Raw genomic sequence first — 21813 nt, 5'->3', positions numbered from 1 at the left:
TTATGCTTCCCAATAATCACTTGACTCACGCTGGTTGCTGTCGAGGAACAATTCTGTTTGTTGTATTTTTACCAATATATCAGTGAACACAACAAAGGGCATTGCATTTGCAAAACCGTTTCATGCCCAGAAGTCAAACCTAACTGTTTGGGACTCAATGGCATGCGCAGCATCATAGCATCGAGTCACTTTAACATTTAGCCTACCTCTGCTGAAAAATGGTGGTGGATTTCCAAGTAGGCTACAGAGGGTCGTTAAACATTTCAGAGAATGATGTGCTCACGAGAAGTCCCAGTGAAAGTGCACGAAGGGCTTTATAACGGTTTTCATCACCGGCCAAAATGTGTAGCCCATAGTGCGTCGTACGGAACGTGTCAATTCCATTACTTTGGAGATCCATTGCAAAGCAGAGGTTGTGTGGGAGAGATGCGCTTCACAGAAGCGCAAGGGGGAGGGGGGCTCGGGGGGGAAGTCTCGTGCTCAGAATCTACAAAACAGCGCAGGTAGGAATGCCAAACTTCACCGCAGCATCTAGTTGGCTCATTTTTGGTAAGTTGTCCAACGCCTTTTTCCAGTCATGATTCGCACGCTTGCTGCCCGGTGCTCCGTGCTCGTCACATTAGCTGGCAAGGCAGTGGCAAAGACACTTTTCCGGGTACTGCACTCTAGGGGGCGCCAACCGAGGAGTGACTGCAGACTCAAAGTTTGAGTCAAACAGACTGAATAGGCTGCGTGCGCTCTCTCGACAGCATACGACCAGAAATAAATCATGGGAGTAAAACAATAAAATAGCCTAGTTTGGCCCACAAGTAGTTTTAAAAGTATTTTTTGCACATGTTTACAATCATAAAATGGCTATATTATGAGATGAAATTATATTAAAATGTGTATTAGCTGTAATAATGAAAATATTTTTTTATCACGATATAAACGATAGAGGAGAAAGGTCACGATAGACACGTTTCTCTCGTCCTCACGATATGTCTCGTCATATCACCCAGCCCTACGGTATACTGTATATAAATTTCGAACAGAGTAGTATCGGTATGATATCGGTATCGGCCGATACTGCACAATCAGGTATCGGGTAGGATAGGATAGGATAGGATACTTTTTTTATTCAATATCTTTTCAGGAAATATGTACAGATCATTATTTTTAACATTGATATTGAAAGGTAAAAAAACCCCAAAAAGCCGCTCTTGGCTGCTTGTCGCGGGGAAACCCAAAAGACAAAAAAAACAGAGAATAAAGAAAAAGACTAAAAGAGAAACAGAGTAAAAGAAGAGAAAAGAAAGAAGAAAAGTTATGAGTTTGAACTAAAAAAACGACATTTAGATCAGCACTCCATGTGACTTGGCCTCACACAAATCCCACCTCACTCACGCAACCCCCCCACCCCCAACAGTCACAAAGTGATATAGGTGACCCCCCCCTTCCCCCCTCCCCCCACACACACCTCACACAGACAGGTTGAAGGGCTATGTGTTTCGCTTACGAGTTACAGTTCATTTTACAGTTCATTTTACAGGGTGGGCCTTTTCCATATCTCAAGGCAATTAGCATCTATGAGGTATATTTACACAATAGCATTTTTTTCATTTCTCCTTTTAATTTTTTTTAGTGATTCACACAACTTCACCTCTTCCTCTAGTTGGTTCCATATTTGGAAGCCCCTGCAGGCAACGCTAAGACCTGTGGTTTTTAGTTTTCTTTTCTTGCCCCAGTAAAGCCTTTTTTCTCTGGTGCCATACCGGTGCAGGGGTCTACAGACAGGGATGAGTTCACATAAGCAGTGGTTGAGTTTATTTATGACTTGATGAATTGTGACAGCATTGAGAAAGGTGTTTAGATCCTCAAGTTTCAGTATTCTGGCTGCTTTAAAAAGGGGTGCTGTATGACTTCTTGAATGTGACCAGAAGATGGTTCGGATAACTTTCTTTTGTAGGCATTGAAGTTTGTGTAGGTAGCTTGGGTAGGTGTTACACCATATAATATTGCAGTAATGTAGATGTGGTTCAAAGAGTGATCTGTAAAGGGTGAGTAGTGCTGAGCTTGGTAGGTGATATCGTAGTTTGTAGAACAAGCCAGAGTACATGGATAGCTTTTTTGTCAGTAGATCAGTGTGGTGTTTAAAGTTTAGTTTTTCATCTATGTGAATCCCAAGGAATTTTGTGTGTTCTACTCTATTTATATTGTGGCCGTCAATGTTCAGGCATACGTTTTCTGTTTGTTTTCTGTTTTTATTTGATCTAAATATTATGAAGTTGGTTTTTTTGGTGTTTAATGATAGTTTGTTACATTTCAGCCATATATTAACTTTTTCAATCTCTGTGTTTGTTATTGTTTCTAGCTCTGATGGGTCATGGTGTGAATGAAGGAGGTTTGTATCGTCTGCAAATAGTACTTTCTTGAGGGTGTCTGTGCAGTTGGTAAAGTCATTCATATATATTATGTATAGTAATGGTCCCAGTATGGATCCTTGTGGAACCCATGTTTTGTGATTTGTTCAGTGGAGTTAGATCCTTTTATACTCAACATACTGCTTTCTCCCATACAGGTAGCTATTGAACCATTTCAACGCGATTCCTCTAATGCCATAGAAAGCTTGAGTTTGTCCAGTAGTATGTTAAGGTTTATTGTATCAAATGCTTTGGATAGGTCTAAGAAGACACCGATTGCAATTTCCCCTTTTTCAAATGCGTCATTTACTTTTTCTATCAGGTCTAGTACAGCCATGTCTGTGGTTCTGTTTTTTCTGAAGCCATATTGTGATGTGTCCAGGATATTGTACTTTTCTATGTATTTATATATAATCTAGTGTGCACTATTTTTTTCATATATTTTTGAGAGGGAGGGTAGTATGGAAATTGGTCTGTAGTTATTTAGATCGTTGTTGTCTCCAGATTTGTGTATAGGTGTAATTTTAGCTATTTTAGCTGTTTAGGAACAGATCCCCAGGATAGTGACAGATTGATGCAATGCGCTAATGGACCAGCAATTTCATTGGCTATGGCTTTGAGTGTGGTGTTACATATACCGTCGGTGCCTGAGGAACGTGAGCTTTTTGTGCGTCTGATTGTTTCATACACTTCCATACTGTTTGTTGGCATAATGTAGAAAGACTGAGAATGGCTATTTTTTAGGAAGTGTCTGTACGTGGAAATGTGATGGATTATTGATGACCTGTGCAAGATTTTCTCCAGTGGAAATGAAGTGTGTGTTGAGTACCTCTCCAGGCCTGTATCATCAGATGTTGAATTTTCCAGGGAGCAGTGAGGCATCTGGTAATACAGATTTTTTCGGGCCTTTACCCAGCACTCTGTTTAGCACCTGCCATGTTTTTTTAACATCACCTTGTGTTTTGTTTAATAGTTCTGTGTAGTGTTTTTGTTTGGCCTTTCTGATTGTATGTGTAAGTTTATTTCTGTATTGGGTAAATTTTGCTTTATTTCTTCAGTTGGATTTTTTATGTACTTTTTGTATAAGTTATTTTTGTTGGTAATCAGTTTTTTGATGTCTTTTGTGATCCATGAGTTTATGCGATTAGTGTCCTTGATGGTTTTCTCAGGTATTGCACTGTGTACAGAGTCTTGTATCTCTTTAACTAATATTTCATAAGCCAAGTCTGGGTCGTGGCATCTGTAGACATGGGTCCAATCTTTTTGTTGGAGGTGTGTGCGTAAATTTGTTAGTGTATTCATATTTAATATTTTCATCTTTGTATTTTCAGTACTGGATTTTAGGTTATTGGTGAGTTTCATGAAGAGAACTATGGGAAAGTGGTCTGAGATTCCTGATAGTATTACACCAGACTTGACTTTTTCATATTCAATGTTTGTGATGATGTTGTCAATGATGGTTTTGCTTCTATTGGTTACTCTTGTATATGTGTTGATTGCAGCTGAGAAATTGAAAGAGTGTATGGTATTCATGAAGTCATTTTTGGTTTTGTCATTTTTTGCAATGTCAATGTTGAAGTCGCCAAGCATTACACATCGCTTTTTTTTCATAGAAATGTGAATGGTAGTGTATCCTCAAGTTTTTGTCTGAAAATCTCAGGGTTAAAACTAGGTGGCCTGTATATAATACCTATAATAAGGTTTTCCAACTTTGAAGTTTTTATTTCTATAAAGAGAGAGTCAGAGTAGCCATCATTAATAGTTAGGTCTTCACAAACATTTGCAGTGTATTTAGCATTTACATATAGACATACTCCCCCCCCACTAGAGTGCACTCTGTTTTTGACCATTAGGTTGTAGTCGCCTATGTTTAAGCACCCTAAGTGGGAGTTTTCATGGAGCCAAGTCTCACTACATCCCACTATATCAAAGGGGTTTGAGGTGGATAAAAGGGCCTCCAGTTCATTATGGTGTTTGTTCAGGCTTCTGATATTTATGTGGAAAAAGGAAAAGTGTGTGGAGTTGTTCTTGATTTGGTCCATGGTGTATGTTTTGCAGTGTATGTGTTCGCCCATATCCAGATGTTCGTCCTCGGCTATGTCATTAGGTCCCATTCCTGTTTTGGTTTCGATCCATAGTGTTTTTTGCCCGTTGATGTGTAGAATGGAAGTGGTCCATCTTCCTGTTCCTTTTGCCCCCAGTGTCCTGTCCTGCTGTGTCACCCCAATCCCTAGCCACCCTGCACCACACCACCCCCCCTTCTCCCAAGGCACACGTGTAACCCCCCCCCCTCCTCCTTCCCGACACATGTATGCATGCATGTCCATAATGCATAGAAGCGCGCACACACACGCACACGCACACGCACACACACACACACACACACACGCAAGGTAATGGGAAAATTGAAATAGAGAAGACAGAGGATAAGAGAGAGAGAGAGAGAGAGAGAGAGAGAGAGAGAGAGAGAGAGAGAGAGAGAGAGAGAGAGAGAGAGAGAGAAAAGAAAATCCACATGAAACACATATTGACACAGACAAGAAACGAATGGGAAAAATAAAATGGAAAAAAGACAAACATTTAAACACAGACAACATATGAATGTGACAAACATAGAGCAAGTAGGAGCACATAGACAAAACATCTGTCATGTGTCTCTCCCATGTAGGCTACGTAGAGGAGAGAGAGAGAGAGAGAGAGAGAGAGAGAGAGAGAGAGAGAGAGAGAGAGAGAGAGAGAGAGAGAGAGAGAGAGAGAGAGAGAGAGAGAGAGAGCGAGCCTGTCAGTTAGTCTGAAATACAGACTCAAAGATAAAGCTCGTTGTAGCTTATTAGAGACGAGAGTAAACAGCTCGGTCCATGGAATATGTTGCTGGCACTTGTTTATGGGTTGTCAGTTGGCTCGCGCAGCCATGTCATGATTTTGCGGTCGCGATATAGTTCTCCTTCGACATATAATTTATCCACTGATATTGTAGCGTGCTGTCCTTTGGCACGGAAGTCCTTCATAATTGGAACTAGTAATTTTCGGCGTCGGTTTATTTCCTTGGGAAATTGGTCGTTCATTCCAAACGCAGTACCTTTTAGGAGTTTTCCTTTGCTTTTTATGAGTTCTTTTTGTTTGTAGTGTTCGAATTTTGCTATTATCGGAGGAGGAAGGTTTGGTTGGTTTTTGGGGGGCGGGATACGGTGAACTCGATGGAAAGTTATTTGTTCAACAGTGTCTTTGGAGAGTTGCAGTGATGTTTCCATGAACTGTTTCAGGATCTGTTCAGGGTTATCAGGGTTTTGTCGGGGGATGCCGGAGAATATTAGGTTTTCGCGCATGCTGCGACACTGTATGTCGAGTAACGTGGCTTCAGTTACTTTGCTTTCGTCAGTGAGATGCTTTACTTGCGCGGAAAGCGCTTTTACAGTCTCTTTAAGTTCGGAGTTCTCTTGCACAAGCGTGTCGATCTGGGACTGGGAAAATTGCAGACTGGCTTTAAGCTCTCTGATATCGTCTCGAAGGAGTTCAAGAACTGATAATTTCGCGTTGATTGATTCTAACAGACTGACCTGGATTGTAGTTTCCAGTCCATCCTCACTTTGTGTCGATCCGTCTTGCCTCCCTCTCTTCCTGTCTTGTGTTGACATGATGTCCGGGTTATAGAAATATTGATCAATGAATGCAAGTAGGTGATCCAGCCTAAGGGTTGATGATATCCAATATAATCCCCGGTATGGAAAAGTTTGTTTTGGTTGAAGTTTCGTCTAGTGCGCCGCCATGTCGGATCTCACTCCATGTCTCGCGATAGACTCAGCAGTCCGTCATCCCTCCTCCTCAGCAGTCCGGTATCGGTATCGGGGCTAAAAAATGGTATCGGTGCAACACTAATGAAAAGGGGGATCTTCTCCATGGTCCGCCATATTGGATTTCCAAAAATAGCAAAGATGACTGTACTTGGACCATACTAGAAAATATTTGTTTATTACTTAGTTAACTTTCATGTAAAGATCAAATTTGGCAATAGGCAACCCAGTTTCAATGAGCAGCATAGTTGCAGTACCTTTTTTGACCATTTCCTGCACAGCGTCCCTTAAAGTACACAACGTCAGTACTTCTTCCACCTCTGGCCTACTGTCACTACCTGTAGTCTGCACCAGAGAGGCATCTTTCAAACCGATCTGCTCTCTACAACACACAATGCTGCTCTCATAAACACACGACTAGAGGTGGGTATTGGCAAGGGGTTCACGATAAGGATAGACCTATATATCGGACGATATTTGGGGTTTTTCAGTGTATCGGTATCGGCCGATACACATGTGGTTTTGTGGCTAATACGCAATATCTATTATTATTTTATGTTATTCGAGTTTTTTTAAAGCACCAAGACACTTTATTTTTGTATTACTTGATTTTTAGACATTACTTGATTGTTGGAGTGGGTGTTTAAATGTTACACGTTCTACCTCAATTTTATAATGTTAAATAAATGTTTATTTTTAACTTGAGACCTGGAATATTTGTCTTTTTTTTTTTTACTTTTTCTTACCCATATCGGCCTCAAATATCGGGTATCGGAAATCGGGTATCGGCCAAGGGTGGTGAAAAAAAAATCGGTATCGCATCGGCCATTAAAAAACCTGTATCGGTCGACCCCTAGTTCACGATACACAATTCGTATCACAATAAACATGTCACGATGCGATATGATCACTATGCATTGCGATACATATATTATTGCGATTCATTGCGATATTTACTTCATTTGCCACCATTATACAATAAAAATATAAATACAAACTATGATAGCTTACACATAGAATTGGTTGAAATCATTTTTAAAATAATAATGACGATGATTTGAAGTACTATCACATCATATCATGTGGTTGTTCTCTGGACTAAAGGCTAACAGAACTTTGAAAGGACGTATCACGATACTGCGTCCTTGCATCGCGATACACTATCGTGACACGATTATGACGATTCGATACAATACAGTTACACAATTACCCCAAAGAGCAGAGCTAGCCTACTGTCACCGCCCCTTGTCTCCACTTATTTCATATGACTCTGGCCCCTAAAGTGAGTACACAATGTTGACCTCACAAACCCATGGTAACCGCGTAACACAACAGCGGCTACCATGGCGACCCCGAGAATTCCGTTGTAAATCACGGCGTGCGCCTGTTGCCAGCGGTCGTGATTGTGTGTGAAGACCAGATTAACGATGGGGACACAGCAGAGTAGGTCAGGCTAGCTGTCATGGAGAACAGCAAACAGCCAACTTTAAACATTTAGGTCCTTTTCAGACTGACCTCTCAGCTGACGGTTTACAGTGCTGCTCAGATGACACGTTTAAACTGTTGCTTAGACACTCACTCTGACAATGCTCTGCTTGGTTTTGCGGTCAGCAGCAGACAAGGTCAACAACCTTTGGACGTCAATGAGGCGTCGATATGAGCTAGTTGTCGAGCTGCGCTTCCAAGCCATTACAATACACTTCAGTACAGTAGCTCCCCCTGTCATGTAGATGTGAGTGAACTGAGCAATATGAGCAATGTGTGAACTCTCGGTACATGAAGGGCCGTCATGGGTAAGCGGTTAGGGTGTCGGACTTGTTACCGGTTCAACTCCCGACCGCCAGGTTGGTGGGGGGTGTAATTACGGTAACCAGTGCTCTCCACCATCCCCCTCCATGACTGAGGTACCCTGAGCATATGGTACCGTCCTGCCGCACTGCTCCCTTTCTCCCTTGCACGGGTGAGGCATACATGCAATTTCATTGCGTGCAGTTTGCACTTGTGTGCTGTGGAGTGCTGTGTCACAATAACATGAGAGTTGGAGTTTCCCAGTTGGGCTTTCACTTCACTTCACTTACAATCACATTAGGGATGCAAATTATCGATTAATTCTTTAATTGTTAGTTGATTGCCTTATCGATCGACTTACGATTAATTGATATGCAGCGTTTTCCCCCGAAATCTCAATGTTTCTCGGAAAAAAAACCTACTAAATCTAAACATTTAAATTGAAAAGTGAGATAAAATGCTACATTAAAATGAATTCTGTTTAAATTCTTTAATCCAAAGGTGATTTATTATTACCACTATTCACACCCCTCTTCACACACACTCTTCACATGCCCATTTCACATGGGTCTCTTGTCAGTTGAATTGGCGATTCATTGCGATGAATGTTTTTTAATCAATTAACGCATTACTTGATTGAAGTCGATTAATCGATTAATCGTTCGCATCCCTAAATCACATACAAGGTTACATGCGCAGGGATGGGGACCGGTACAGGGACGGGGGCAGCGTGAGTGCAAGAGGTTTAAAGGGGTATGCCACTATTTTGGGGCTTAATACAGTTGAAATCGTTGGCTGGGGTTTACAAAGGTGGTAAAGTGTCATATTTTTCATGTGAAGCGTTGTCTTGCTTTAAGACAAGTAAAAAGAGGGAGTATGTTGCTAAGCTAGTGAAAGTCAATGCATCCATGTAGCATGTAACTTTACCACCTTTATAAACCCTGGCCAATGATTTTAACTGTATTAAGCCCCAAAATAGTGGCATACCCCTTTAACAGGCTGATCAGCTGTCCTTTTCAGGACGCCCTAAGGCACATGGCCACATTTATGGGCTTGCATGACCATGGGGACTCAGGTTCGGAGTCCCCACTCTACCCCAACACTATCTCCCTGTCATAATCTCTCCTGTGAGACATAGGGTAGATGCCAATATGCGGACTCCATCCTACACTTGTGCTTGTGGCCTCTGTGGAGAAAACAATTACGTTTCCTCGCTGTCAGCCTAGCCACAACAACTGTTGGGGGACTATTCTGCATTCACTAACCAGTTTGCAAATGAGAAAATGACATTATAATTGAGCTTTTGTGAGATATTGAAATACAATGCTGTTGTCGGTGAGGTCACGAGGAGGCCATGAGGGGGCACGTGAGCAGGGGAGGACGGGAGTCCGCATATTGGAATCCACCAATAGTGTGTTTTAACTACACATTACAAAGCTCCCGTCAGGCCAGCTGGCACTCTACAGAGGAACGATGCACTCTAGCTGACAAAGGGACAGGTGACAAGGGGACATGTCATTCACACTAGTGACACCAGAGGAAGGTAAAGGGAAAGGAGACACGATGAGGAGGGGAGGAGGAGGAGGAGGAGGAGGAGAGAGGGGGAGCAGTAGAAGAGAAAAGGGGAAAAGGAGGAGAGGATCCAGTAAAAAGAGAAAAGTGTTGGTTGTTGGAGGAGCAGAGAGGGGAGGAGAGAAGAGGAGAGGACAGGAGACAGGGGAGGAGACAGGAGACAGGGGAGGAGAGGAGAGGAGAGGAGAGGAGAGGAGAGGAGAGCAGAGGAGAGGAGAGGGGAGAAGAGAGGGGAAGGGATGAGAGTAGAGAGGGGAGGAGAGAAGAGGAGAGGACAGGAGACAGGGGAGGAGACAGGAGACAGGGGAGGAGACAGGAGAGGAGAGGAGAGAAGAGGAGAGGGGAAGGGGATGGGAGTAGAGAGAGGAGATGAGAGGAGAGGAGAGGAGAGGAGAAACGGGAGGAGACAGGAGAGGAGAGGAGAGGAGAGGGGAAGTGGATGAGAGTAGAGAGAGGAGATGAGAGGAGAGGAGAGGAGAGGAGACACGGGAGGAGACAGGAGAGGAGAGGAGAGGAGAGGGGAAGTGGATGAGTGGAGAGGAGAGGAGAGGAGAGGAGACACGAGAGGAGAGGAGACACGGGAGGAGACAGGAGAGGAGAGGAGAGGAGACAGGAGAGGAGAGGAGAGGAGAGGGGAAGTGGATGAGAGTAGAGAGAGGAGATGAGAGGAGAGGAGAGGAGAGGAGACACGGGAGGAGACAGGAGAGGAGAGGAGAGGAGAGGAGACACGGGAGGAGACAGGAGAGGAGAGGAGAGGAGAGGAGAGGAGACACGGGAGGAGACAGGAGAGGAGAGGAGAGGAGAGGAGAGGGGAAGTGGATGGGAGTAGAGAGAGAAGATGAGAGGAGAGGAGAGGAGAGGAGACACGGGAGGAGACAGGAGAGGAGAGGAGAGGAGAGGAGAGGAGAGGAGAGGAGAGGAGACACGGGAGGAGACAGGAGAGGAGACAGGAGAGGAGAGGAGACAGGAGAGGAGAGGAGAGGAGAGTAGAGAGAGGAGATGAGAGGAGAGGAGAGGAGAGGAGACACGAGAGGAGACAGGAGAGGAGAGGAGAGGAGAGGGGAAGTGGATGAGAGTAGAGAGGGATACAAGGTAGAGAGGTGAAGATCAGATCAGATGATGGCTGTTGGCACACAGGGGAGCTCTCAATTGGCCTTTCGCAAAACCCCTCCCACAAACGGCCGCCAACCAATCCGAGCTCAGCAACGGTAACTAAGGAGTGTAGAACTTGTCGGAGGTCCGTCAAAAACCTGCGATTTTAGAGACATAAAACGTGTGGCTATGGCACCGTCACGGTCCGACACCATCTGAAGATTGATTAGGACCTCGTTTTTTCCTTTCCCGAAGCAAAAACCTCAAGCGGACTGATAACAGGGATGGATTAAGCCATGTGGGGGCTATTAGCTCCAGGTGATCATATTTAAAAGTAGCAGGCTAACTGTGCAATCGTCTTGTTTGCTAATATAGCCCCCTTCCCCCTTGCATTTAGCTGGCAGCAAACGTACCCTAAACAAATAATCAATGCATCACTCAGACTTAAGGACAATATTATATGATATTATAGTATTGGATTCACGGCATTATGATTCAAGGTTTGTTGGGAAACTACTAGTTGCGTTGTTTAATATGCGCCAAATGCACAGTCCACGGAGCAGCCCCCACCCTCTCTCCTTCCCGGTTTGTGTCTGTCACAGTCTGTATATGCGTCGAGTGTGACAGCAAAAAAAAGTAACACTGAAATGGGGCTGTGCTTGTTCCAACCTTGTTATGAAGATATTAACTGTCAAAGTCTAAAACCATTAAAGTGAACAGAAGAGAGACGCCCAGTGTGACTGCCCAAGAGCTGCGCAGTGTGCCCAAAGCCCGTCAAAGGTCTTGGCGGACGGCTGCAATGTCCCAGTTTACACCAAGCACTATCAAAATGTCCTGGTTACAGACATGACATCGCCATCATCAAGTTGTTGTATTTCACAGTTGAATATGGCTTCTAGTAATCAGCGTGTGTAGGCCTATACAAGAAGTGTAGGCTACACACATTTCCTATGAAACGCAGCCAAAACGTGTGCCTGGTTCTAAGTTTTTGACGGACGTAGCAACAATAACTAGGGGGCGTGGCTTTTGCGAAAGGTGAATTACACCTGAGGGATCAGCACCTGTAGTGGCCAGGAGAGACAGAGGAGGAGAAGGAGGAGGAGGGTGAGGAGGAGGGAGTGGAGGAGGAGGAAGAGGACGAGGACGAGAGACAGAGACATGCCACAACCAACACCAGCCAGGAGAAGAAGAGGAGGAGGAAGACGAGAAGGAGGAGGAGGAGGAGGAAGACAAGAAGGAGGAAGAGGAGGAGGTGGAGGATGAGGAGGAGGAAGAGGACAGAGGACAGAGAAGAATAGGTAAAAAGATGAGGAGAGAAGACTGAAAGAAGGCAAAATGAGATAACAGAGGAGGAGAGGAGAAGGAAGAGAAGAAAAAAGAGGAGGAGGATGAAGAAAAAGAGAAGGGAAAAGGAGTAGAGAGGGAAGAGAGGAGAAGGAGAGAGGAGAAGAGGAGATGGAGAGAGGAGCAGAGGAGAGGGGAGGAGAAGAGAGGAGAGGGTAGAGGAGGAGAGGAAAGGAAAGCAGTGGAGAGGAGAAGAGGGAGGAGGAAAGGAGAGGAATGGAGGGGAGGAGAAGAGAGGAGAGGAGAGGAGAAGGAGAGAAGAGAGAGGAGAGGAGAGGAGATTAAAGGAGAGGAGAGGGGAGGAGTGGAGAGGAGAGGAGAGGAGAGGAGAGGAGATGAGAGGAGAAGAGATGAGAGGAGAGAAGATGAGAGGAGAGGAGAGAAGAACAGTGGAGAGCGGAGAGAAGAGAAGAGAGGAGAGGAGAGGAGATGAGGAGAGAGGAGAGGAGAGAACAAGAGTGGAGAGAGGAGAGGAGAGGAGAGGAGGAGAGAGGAGAGGAGGAGAGAGGAGAGAACAAGAGTGGAGAGAGTTGAGGAGAGGAGAGGGGAGGAAAAGAGAGGAGAGGAGAGGAGAGGAGAGGAGAAGTAGAGGAGAGGAGAGGAGAGGAGAGGAGAGGAGAGGAGAGAGGAGAGAAGTGGAGAGGAGAGGAGAGGAGAGGAGGAGAGAGGAGAGGAGAGGAGAGAACAAGAGTGGAGAGAGGAGAGGAGAGGAGAGAAGAGAGGAGATGAGAGGGGGAGAGGAGAGAAGAGGAGAGGAGAGGAGGAGAGAGGAGAGAGGAGATGTACACGTAGATGCTGAGGCTGAGGCACATCGCATCGCTTGTACACTACTCGCCTACTCGCCTGCTCATCTCGCTGGAACACATTGACATTCTATTAAGTTCTTCTCTGCTCCCATGTTTTAAAACTTTTTAGCCATGTTTCAATAAAGGCTTTTTAATATTTTTCCATAAGAAGAGTGCCTTGGACTCCCTTTTTTGACAAGATATTGTTTTTTCCCCAATACCAAAGAGCACCTTCAAAAAAATTTCTGAACAATTCCCTGAGCACTTCGGATTTTCTCTTCACTTGATTCTATTAAGTTAATTCGCTGAGCGAGTAACTAGCAGCGACGTGTGTGTACGGCCCTTGAGGCTGAGGCACAGGTCAGGCTGTTTTCAGGTTGGCAGAGAGCAGGGCACTAGTCTGCAGTTGTCTGCCTGCCCTGTCTGGCACCTACTGGGTTACGACACTTGGCACCTGTGCTGAGCTGAGGGCAGAGCTGGACTGGCCATCTGGCATAGCGGGCATTTCCCGGTGGGCTCCGCAGCCCGCACCCTCATGGGCCCCAATTTTCAGAAATGTAACAGGACACTGTGCAGGAAATGGTCAAAAAAAGTACTGCAACTATGCTGCTCATTGAAACTGGGCTGCCTATTGCCAAATGTAATCTTTACATGAAAGTTTACTAAGTAATAAACACATATTTTCTAGTATGGTCCAAGTTCAGTCATTTTTGAAATTCAAAATGGCGGACCATGGAGAAGATCCCACTTTTCATGTATGAAAAGTGTAATTTTTTCCAGTCATAATGAATAAGTACTTACAATTTGATGGTGGTGGTAAATATTCATGAAAAAGGAAACTGAAAATTAGTGAATGGGCAGCATGAATTCTGGAAATAAACAACTAAAAATCTCACACAGTGTCCCCTTTAAGGGATTTTTTACATTTCTGAAAATAGAGGCCTACGAGGGTGCGCAGCCCACAGGTGAGTCAGTTATGCGTCGCTAATTATGAGAGGGGCCCCTTTAAGCCCAAAGTGCCCAGGCCCTATTTCTCCCCCACGAGGGGCCCCTTTAAGCCCAAAGTGCCCGGGCCCTATTTCTCCCCCATGAGGGGCCTCTTTAAGCACAAAGTGCCCGGGCCCTACTTCTCCGCCAGTCCAGCCCAGCCCAGGGTGAGGTGACGTGGCCGTGGCTTGGCACCTGTGCTGAGGTGAGAGGTGCTGGGACACAGACAGCCGTCAAGTCAGGGCAGCCAGGCGTAGCGGACAGGACAGCTAACCATGTCACCTGCCAAGTCGAGTCAGCTAACACTCACACACACACACACACACACACACACACACACACACACACACACACACACACACACACACACACACACACACACGCTCTTCTATTCTCTTGTCGTCACTTCCCCTGTGATGTTAACAGATACTCAGTCAGCCAACTCATTCACTATGCGAGTTACTGTACACCGCGGTATAGGGTGTCATGGTGAGAGTGTGTGTGTGTGTGTGTGTGTGTGTGTGTGTGGGTGGGTGTGTGTGTGCGTGTACGTGTACGTGTGAGTGTGCTTGCATGTATGGACGTATGTGTGCATACAGTATGTGTGTGTGCATGTGTACGTGTGTGTGTGTGTGTGTGTGTGTGTCTTTGTGCGTGTGTGTGTGTGTTAGCGTGTGTCTGAGTCAGAAAGCGGTCGGATGTGCTGTCGTGCTTGGTGAGGGCCTGGGAGGGGAGCGGGTAGCTGTGTGTGTGTGTGTGTTAGCGTGTGTGTGTGTGTGTGTGTGTGTGTGTGTGTGTGTGTGTGTGTGTGTGTGTGTGTGTGTGTGTGTGCGATTGCGTGCCATACCTGAGTCAGGAAGCGGTCAGACGCGTTGTCGTGCTTGGCGAGGGCCTGTGAGGGCAGCGGGTTGCTGTACTCGAACTGCGGGTTGTAGGTGTAGTTGGACTTGAAGAACTTCAGCTTCTCCTTGTCCACATTGGAGGGCTTGACGGCCGTGAGGATGCAGAGCTTCTTCACCGCGCAGTTCTCACCGCTCTCACCGCGCAGCGCACCACCACCGCTGTAGTTCAGCCCTTTGGCCAGCAGGGGGAGCTTGGTGGTGATAGTGCCAGTGGTGGTGGTGGTGGAGCGCGGCGAGCAGCTCTTGTTGCGTGACGACTGGACGCCTGTCGTCGTCGTCCGGGGGGACAGGCCGAGTTGGCTGCCCAGCACAGAGATGCCCTGGCTGGGCTTGAGTCCTTTACTACCTCCCCCTCCTCCTCCTCCTCCACCTCCTCCTCCTCCTCCACCTCCACCTCCTCCTCCAGGTGAGTGAAAGGTCTCAGCGTGCGTCAACACCCCCTGGCTCTGGCTCTGTCTCTGCCGCCCCACGTCACCCGCTCCCTTGCCAGGCAACAGCAGCATGGACCCGCTGCTGGCAGTACCTCGGTGCCCGCCGCCGCGGCACCTCTCACGGCGGCTGGAGGCGCCACTACCCCCACTAACGCCCCCGGTGCCACCCCCGGTGCCCGGGCTGTGCAGAGAGGCGCATCGCGAGGCCCTCTTGGTGCGCCGGCGCCGTGGCGAGTGCTTGGGGCTGCTGGCGTGATGATGATGGCCGCCGCATCTGGGCCCGCGCCCGCGCCCACGTCCGTGCCCGTGTCCACGCTCGCGCCCGGAGCCAGAGCCGGTGGCGTGGCTGGGCCTCTCGTCCTCCTCGCTCTGCAGCAGCACGTTGAAGCTGCTGGTGCCGGTGGTGAAGAGGTCCCTCAGCACAGCTGAAGAGGAGGACAGGGGAGGCTCCACAGCTGAGGAGGAGGACAGGGGAGGCTCCGCGGGGTCCCGTCGCTCCACACATGAGGAGGAGAGGTGAGGCTGGTCCACAGCCGAGGAGGAGGACAGGTGAGGCTGGTCCACAGCCGAGGAGGAGAGGAGGTGTGTCTTGTCTACAGTCGAGGAGGAGGAGAGGTGAGGCTCCGGGGATTCACGCCGCTCCACACCTGAGGAGGAGGAGAGGTGCTGCTGCTGCTGGTCCCCACCTGACGACCGGTGTGGCTGCGGCTGGTCCAGGTGATGATCCAGCTTCTCCTCCACACACACCTGGCTGGGGCTCAGCGGCTTCACACACACCTGGCTGGGGCTCACCTGGCTGGGGCTCACCTGGCTGGGGCTCGCCTGGCTGGGGCTCACCTGGCTGGGGCTCACCTGGCTGGGGCTCACCTGGCTGGGGCTCGCCTGGCTGGGGCTCACCTGGCTGGGGCTCACCTGGCTGGGGCTCGCCTGGCTGGGGCTCGTCGGCTTCACAGCCACCACAGTCTCCGCGGGACACAGCACCTGCTTCTGAGCATGCTCCAACTCCGGCCAATGCAGGCATTCTAGTGGAGAGAGAGAGAGAGAGAGAGAGAGAGAGAGAGAGAGAGAGAGAGAGAAAGAGAGAGAGAGCATTAACTGTTTTGAGAGCACCGTCTATCACATGTCTGTTTGCAATGTCAGACGGTTGACAGACTGTTTATACTGTTACACTGTATACCAGTGTTTCTCAACCTTTTTTTAGGCAAGGCACCCTTTCAATTCATGCTAAATTTCAAGGCACCCCAAACCAACAAGCCGTAACATGGCATCGTATCCGATACCACACAAGCTTAGAAAAGTAACACATTTGGAGACGTCACACGACCTACGTTTCAAATTGAAGCTGACTGGGGCGACCTATATTTACTTTATTGTGCGTAAATGGCAGATGAAAAATTCCACTGACTAGCATTAACTTATTAATTTCGACAAATATGTATTATATTACATAATTTATTTATCAGCCACATTTTCACGGCACCCCTGAGGGTGCCCTGGCACCCCTGTTGAGAAACACTGCTGTATACTATAGGATCTTTGGCTCTGTACCTCAACACCCTCTAGGTAGGGCTGGGCGATATGGAAAAAAAACTATGTCACGATATGGATTACTTTATATCACGATATATACCACGATATATATCACGATATACCACAATTACTTGTGTTTTCAGTTAATCTCTTTATTTTCTACTTATTTTGTGGTGTCACAAAACCACATTTCTTTAAAATAAATATTTTTATTGTTATTTGTACAGTTACATGAACTTAGAGCGTGTATAGTGACTAGCGATGCACCGGATCCTGATTTTTAGGATCCTCCCGGATACCGAATCCACTGCTTAAGATCCTGCCGGATCCGGAACCGGATACCGGATCCTACGAAAGGGTTGAAACACATAGCCTACTCACACACGTGGGCCCTTTTTATTACGTTGGCTCAAACTATTTTTTAGACTCATTGGCTTGCTGCCAAACTGCCTGCAACGGCCGCTTCCAAAGGGCTTTCACTCCATGCATTGATTGGGGTTGTGAAAGGCTGACTGAAAAGCCTAGGCTACGTAAAAACTAGAGATGCATCCGGATCCGGTGCATCTCTAATAGTGACAACATGAAATGTAATTAAATGATATTAAATTGTATAAAATTTATTAAATTAGTTTATCACGATATAAACGATAGAAGAGAAAGGGAACGGTATACACTTTTATATCACGATAACGATATACATCGTCATATTGCCAGGCTCTACCTCTAGGTGTGGACATTCTGACCCCAAAAACTCCTGACTACCTCCATGCCCTGATCCTGCCTCCCTCCCTACCCAGCACTTTCTCGATGGCCCACTTTCATCCATGCTGCGCAGAGAGGTTTTTATTGCTGAGGCACAAGAAGCCCTGAGAGAGAGAGAGAGAGAGAGAGAGAGAGAGAGAGAGAGAGAGAGAGAGAGAGAGAGAGAGAGAGAGAGAGAGAGAGAGAGAGAGAGAGAGAGAGAGAGGCTTCTTCTTAGTCTGCTTCAATGCTGGTCAGTGTAAGTGCTCTAAAAAGACGACATATGCACAAAGGAAAGATGAGAGGAGAGAATGAGAGAATGCATGAGAGAGAAAGAAGAAAGAGGAAGACAAGTGACACAGGAAGGCAGAGAATAGAGTGGGAGAACGAGGATGACAATGAGGGAGGGAGTGAATCAACACAGGATGAGAGGGAAAGATGAGGACAGGAGACAGAGAGAGAGAGAGAGAGAGAGAGAGAGAGAGAGAGAGAGAGAGAGAGAGAGAGAGAGAAAGACAAGAAGGCAGGCACAAGAGGTAAAGATGAGGACAGGAAACAGAGAGAGAGACAGAGAGAATACAAAATATATTTTGATTGCCAATAAAGCTCTAATGAATTGAAATGGAATTGAATTGAGAATTAGTTAGAGTTGACATAGTTAGAGCGAGGGAAAGACAAGAAGGCAGGCAGGCACGAGAGGTCATGCACAGGTGACCTGAGATGTTTACCTTAAGCAGTGGCTTAAAAGGGGAGTCACAGGGGCCCGTTTACTCAAACAGGAGCGTCCTGGCTGTACACAGACATCTAATCCTCTTAGCCAAGGAGATGAAGAGAAGAGAGACAGAGAGAGAGAGAGACAGAGAGAGAGAGAGAGAGAGAGAGAGACGCAGAGAGAGAGAGGGCAAGCTGGGGAAACAGTATCTAGGTTTGCAGCATGCATGCATGCGTGAGTGAGTGGGCTTGTGTGTGTGTGTACTTGTGCGAGGAGAACAACAGTAATATATTCAGGCCTGTTCTGTTTCCCTCTCTGGAGCACAGGCTGCACACGGGAGACGTTGCTTTGTGGTGACAGCATCCCTCGTCTCATTTGCTTTTCAAAAGCAACACAGCACCGGCGTCATGCTCTGCACTAAACAATAACCCAACCGATACCACGCTCTCTCTTTCTCTCATACTCACACACCACACACACACACACACACACACACACACACACACTCACTGACTGTGCTTCAAACAACATCTAGCTTATTACTGCACTGAGAATCTGACAGCATGGACGCATCTATTTTTAGTCGGGGCCACAGCGTGTGTGTGATGTAAGCCCTCTCCCTGCTTCGCTGGGCACTAGAGGTGTATTACATGGACCGCTCATTATAAAGTGACTCTGATGTCTGTGGGCAGAAGAAAAGAAAACTGACTCACTCCAACAGGGCATGAACTGTCTCTGTAACCAACACACCCGCACGTGCCAACACAGAGAGAGAGAGAGAGAGAGAGAGAGAGAGAGAGAGAGAGAGAGAGAGAGAGAGAGAGAGAGAGAGAGAGAGAGAGAGAGAGGCTATATCGAAGCTTTTATTCCTGGCATGATAAATGAGCTGGAACAGAGTTGTATAAAGCACAAGAAGGCCTACTCTTACAAATGTAATGGCAATACTAGTGATAGCCTATGCTATTACATGGCTCCAACGTTGTAATATCATACTTCTAGTGCTGTTATTACATCTGTAAGAGTACTTCTAGTTCCACTTTATACAACTCTGAGCTGCAAGAGGGTCGCCTACAGCAAGCTCAATGATGTCCACCTCCAAAGACAACACTGGGTAATAAGACAGTATCTGATTTAACCCATTTCATTTGCATGAATTGCAAAACTGGCCTTAACAACCTGGGGTTTTCGTTCAAACACAGATCATTTTGGTCAGTTATTCTTGGGGAGTTCAATGCTTATTGAAGGCTTTATAGGCGAGCAATGCCTAAAGCCTAAAATATATCCAAGTGGCAGCATACTGTGCATGTAGGCTACATGCAAGAAGGACAATGCAAGTAAATTCCAAAACATCCAAAAGATTTGAAGACGTTGTTGACAATGCATACAGTCATCATCATCATCATCATCATCATCATCTCTCACACACACACACACACACACACACACACACACACACACACACACACACACACACACACACACACACACACACACTTACCGGTAACCTTGATGGATTCAAGCATCATGTTCCTTGAGTATGTTCCAGGCAAGCTCACAAAACACGATAGAGAACACGAGCTGACCAGCTATTGTCACGCGTGCCAGAAGTACAGTTCTGTAGGTAAAGTAGCTAAGACGTAAATAACTCCGCTAACACAGCTAGCAACGATGACACAAACTTGCTAGCTGGTGACAGGAGTCGTCATCCAGACCGATTCCCAAATGAAGTCATGGTCACTGGCGCGGTGACACAACTACCAGCAGTTGCAAAGGCTTGCAGCTGCCGCCGCTGAATGCCACTGACTGACCGAGCGAGAAGCCTCGTCTTGTTGCTATGATACGATAACGTCACACAAATACACGCTCTTACAACGTCATATCCGTTCTTCAACAGGCATCAGTCTGAATGTGCTTTAGCCTACAAATGATGATGTTTTTTTGTGTGTGTGTGTGTGTAAATATAGCATTAAACAAATTATAAAATGTGGTAATAACAACGTTAAAACTGACATTATTAAGCAAGGCTTCTGTAGGGATCCAACTCCAAGCAGGGTTCAACAATAGCCTATAGTAGGCCTACAGGCTGCAGGCTGTAGGAGCCTAAATAGCTATCAATTAAAATAATAGGCCTAGTATAGACTATATTTTTTGAAATTATTTAATTTGCTGAATGATTGATAAGAAAAGTAGATGAAAGCTATGAAAGACGTATGAAAGAGGGACCAGTATGAAGGCCATTATAGACTTACAATAATCCAGTTCACTCACTGGTTATGAAAGTATGATTGTTTTTTAAAGGGGCAATATGTAGGATTAAAAGTTTAATTCATCACTGCAATGAGTCAGGCGATGCTAATTTGAGTCAATAGTAGGCCTAAGTGAACGATGACTCTCGCGACCACTTTCACGGTCCGCTGTCAGAGAACCCCAAATGTGGGCCTAACTTTTGACAGAGCGACCCGAACGAGTGTCGTGGGAAAGACTTCTCATATGAAAAATTTGCTTTACATACCGCCAGATACATATTCACATTTGTATCAACTGCTGGCATTCTGTGATGAAAAACATTTTCACATCGATCTTAGTTACAGGTAGGCCTACTGCATTTTTTCGTGATGGTGTAGATTTTGAGACAGACATGCAACAGGCACCACGCAAGCTAAACCTAGATAAACCACTCTTATAGTACTTCTCATCACCAACTACAGCTGTGTGTCTGTGTGTCTGTGTGTGTGTGTGTGTGTGTGTGTGTGTGTGTGTGTGTGTGTGTGTGTGTGTGTGTGTGTGAGAGAGAGAGAGAGAGAGAGAGAGAGAGAGAGAGAGAGAGAGAGAGAGAGAGAGAGAGAGAGAGAGAGACGGAGGTGTTCCTGCACAGTTCGTCCCCCTTGGAGCTGCGAACCTGCCACCTCGTCAATGCATCAGGTTCGGCAGTGGGAGGCACAGTGCGTGACCGCTGAGCTAAAGGGCCGCTCCAATAGCCCAACGCTACCGCACTGTATTGAGGCTTCGGGAGGGAGGCTTACTAACGTTCCACGCCACCCTCTGCTGGTTGGCCTCTGTTACATGTGTGTGCGTGTGTCGTGTGTGTGTGTGTGTGTGTGTGTGTGTGTGTGTGTGTGTGTGTGTGTGTGTGTGTGTGTGTGTGTGTGTGTGTGTGTGTGTGTGTGTGTGTGTGTGTGTGTGTGTGAGAGAGAGATCTGACTTTAGCTCATGTAGGCCTATATGTATAAGCATGTGCTGTATGGTGAATGTATGGGCAATGATGTGTGTAATGTCTGTGTGTTTTTCTGTATTTATTAATACAGTATATACATCTAGAGCAGTGGTTCTCAAAGTGTGGTCCGGGGACCACTAGTGGTCCGTGACAGAGCTCAGGTGGTCCGCGAGGGGATTTCTATTTTACCAAGACAAGCTAGGAGTAAGCTATATTTGTAACATTATCACAAAGCTAAACATAGCATTTTCACTACAATAAGACAGGCTTGTAAAAAGTTATCTGCATCGAAATTAGCAGTGTCAAATTAGCACCCATCAACTGTCAATTCAGTTGGTAGGCGGTCCCTGAACATATTTGGGGGGACAAAGTGGTCCTCGGTCTGAAAAAGTTTGAGAAACACTGATCTAGAGAACTGAAATTCCCTCAGGATTAATAAATGATTCCCTACTTTTCTACTCTCTCTACTCTCTACATACTGCCATGTTATAAGCTGTTATATATATGGCCTATATTATATAT

General features: G+C 46.3%; 1 protein-coding gene across 1 annotated transcript in view; it reads right to left on the bottom strand.

The window, feature by feature from the left end:
- The window catches only part of LOC134436735 (putative tyrosine carboxypeptidase MATCAP2), a 38643-nt gene extending 18758 nt beyond the window's left edge, over positions 1 to 19885 (bottom strand). Inside the window, exons 1-3 of the mRNA XM_063186078.1 lie at positions 19576 to 19885; positions 16007 to 16116; positions 14609 to 15886 (exon numbers count right to left, since the gene is read on the bottom strand). Coding sequence (XP_063042148.1) covers positions 14609 to 15886; positions 16007 to 16116; positions 19576 to 19603 — 1416 coding nt within the window. The 5' untranslated portion in view covers positions 19604 to 19885. The remainder of the gene's footprint in view (positions 1 to 14608; positions 15887 to 16006; positions 16117 to 19575) is intronic.
- Positions 19886 to 21813: the final 1928 nt, after the last annotated feature.

This window comes from Engraulis encrasicolus, chromosome 20, assembly GCF_034702125.1.
Source record: "Engraulis encrasicolus isolate BLACKSEA-1 chromosome 20, IST_EnEncr_1.0, whole genome shotgun sequence".
Classification (NCBI taxonomy): domain Eukaryota; kingdom Metazoa; phylum Chordata; class Actinopteri; order Clupeiformes; family Engraulidae; genus Engraulis; species Engraulis encrasicolus.
Note: the sequence above shows the minus strand (reverse complement) of the source record. Positions and strands in the feature narration are given on the sequence as shown.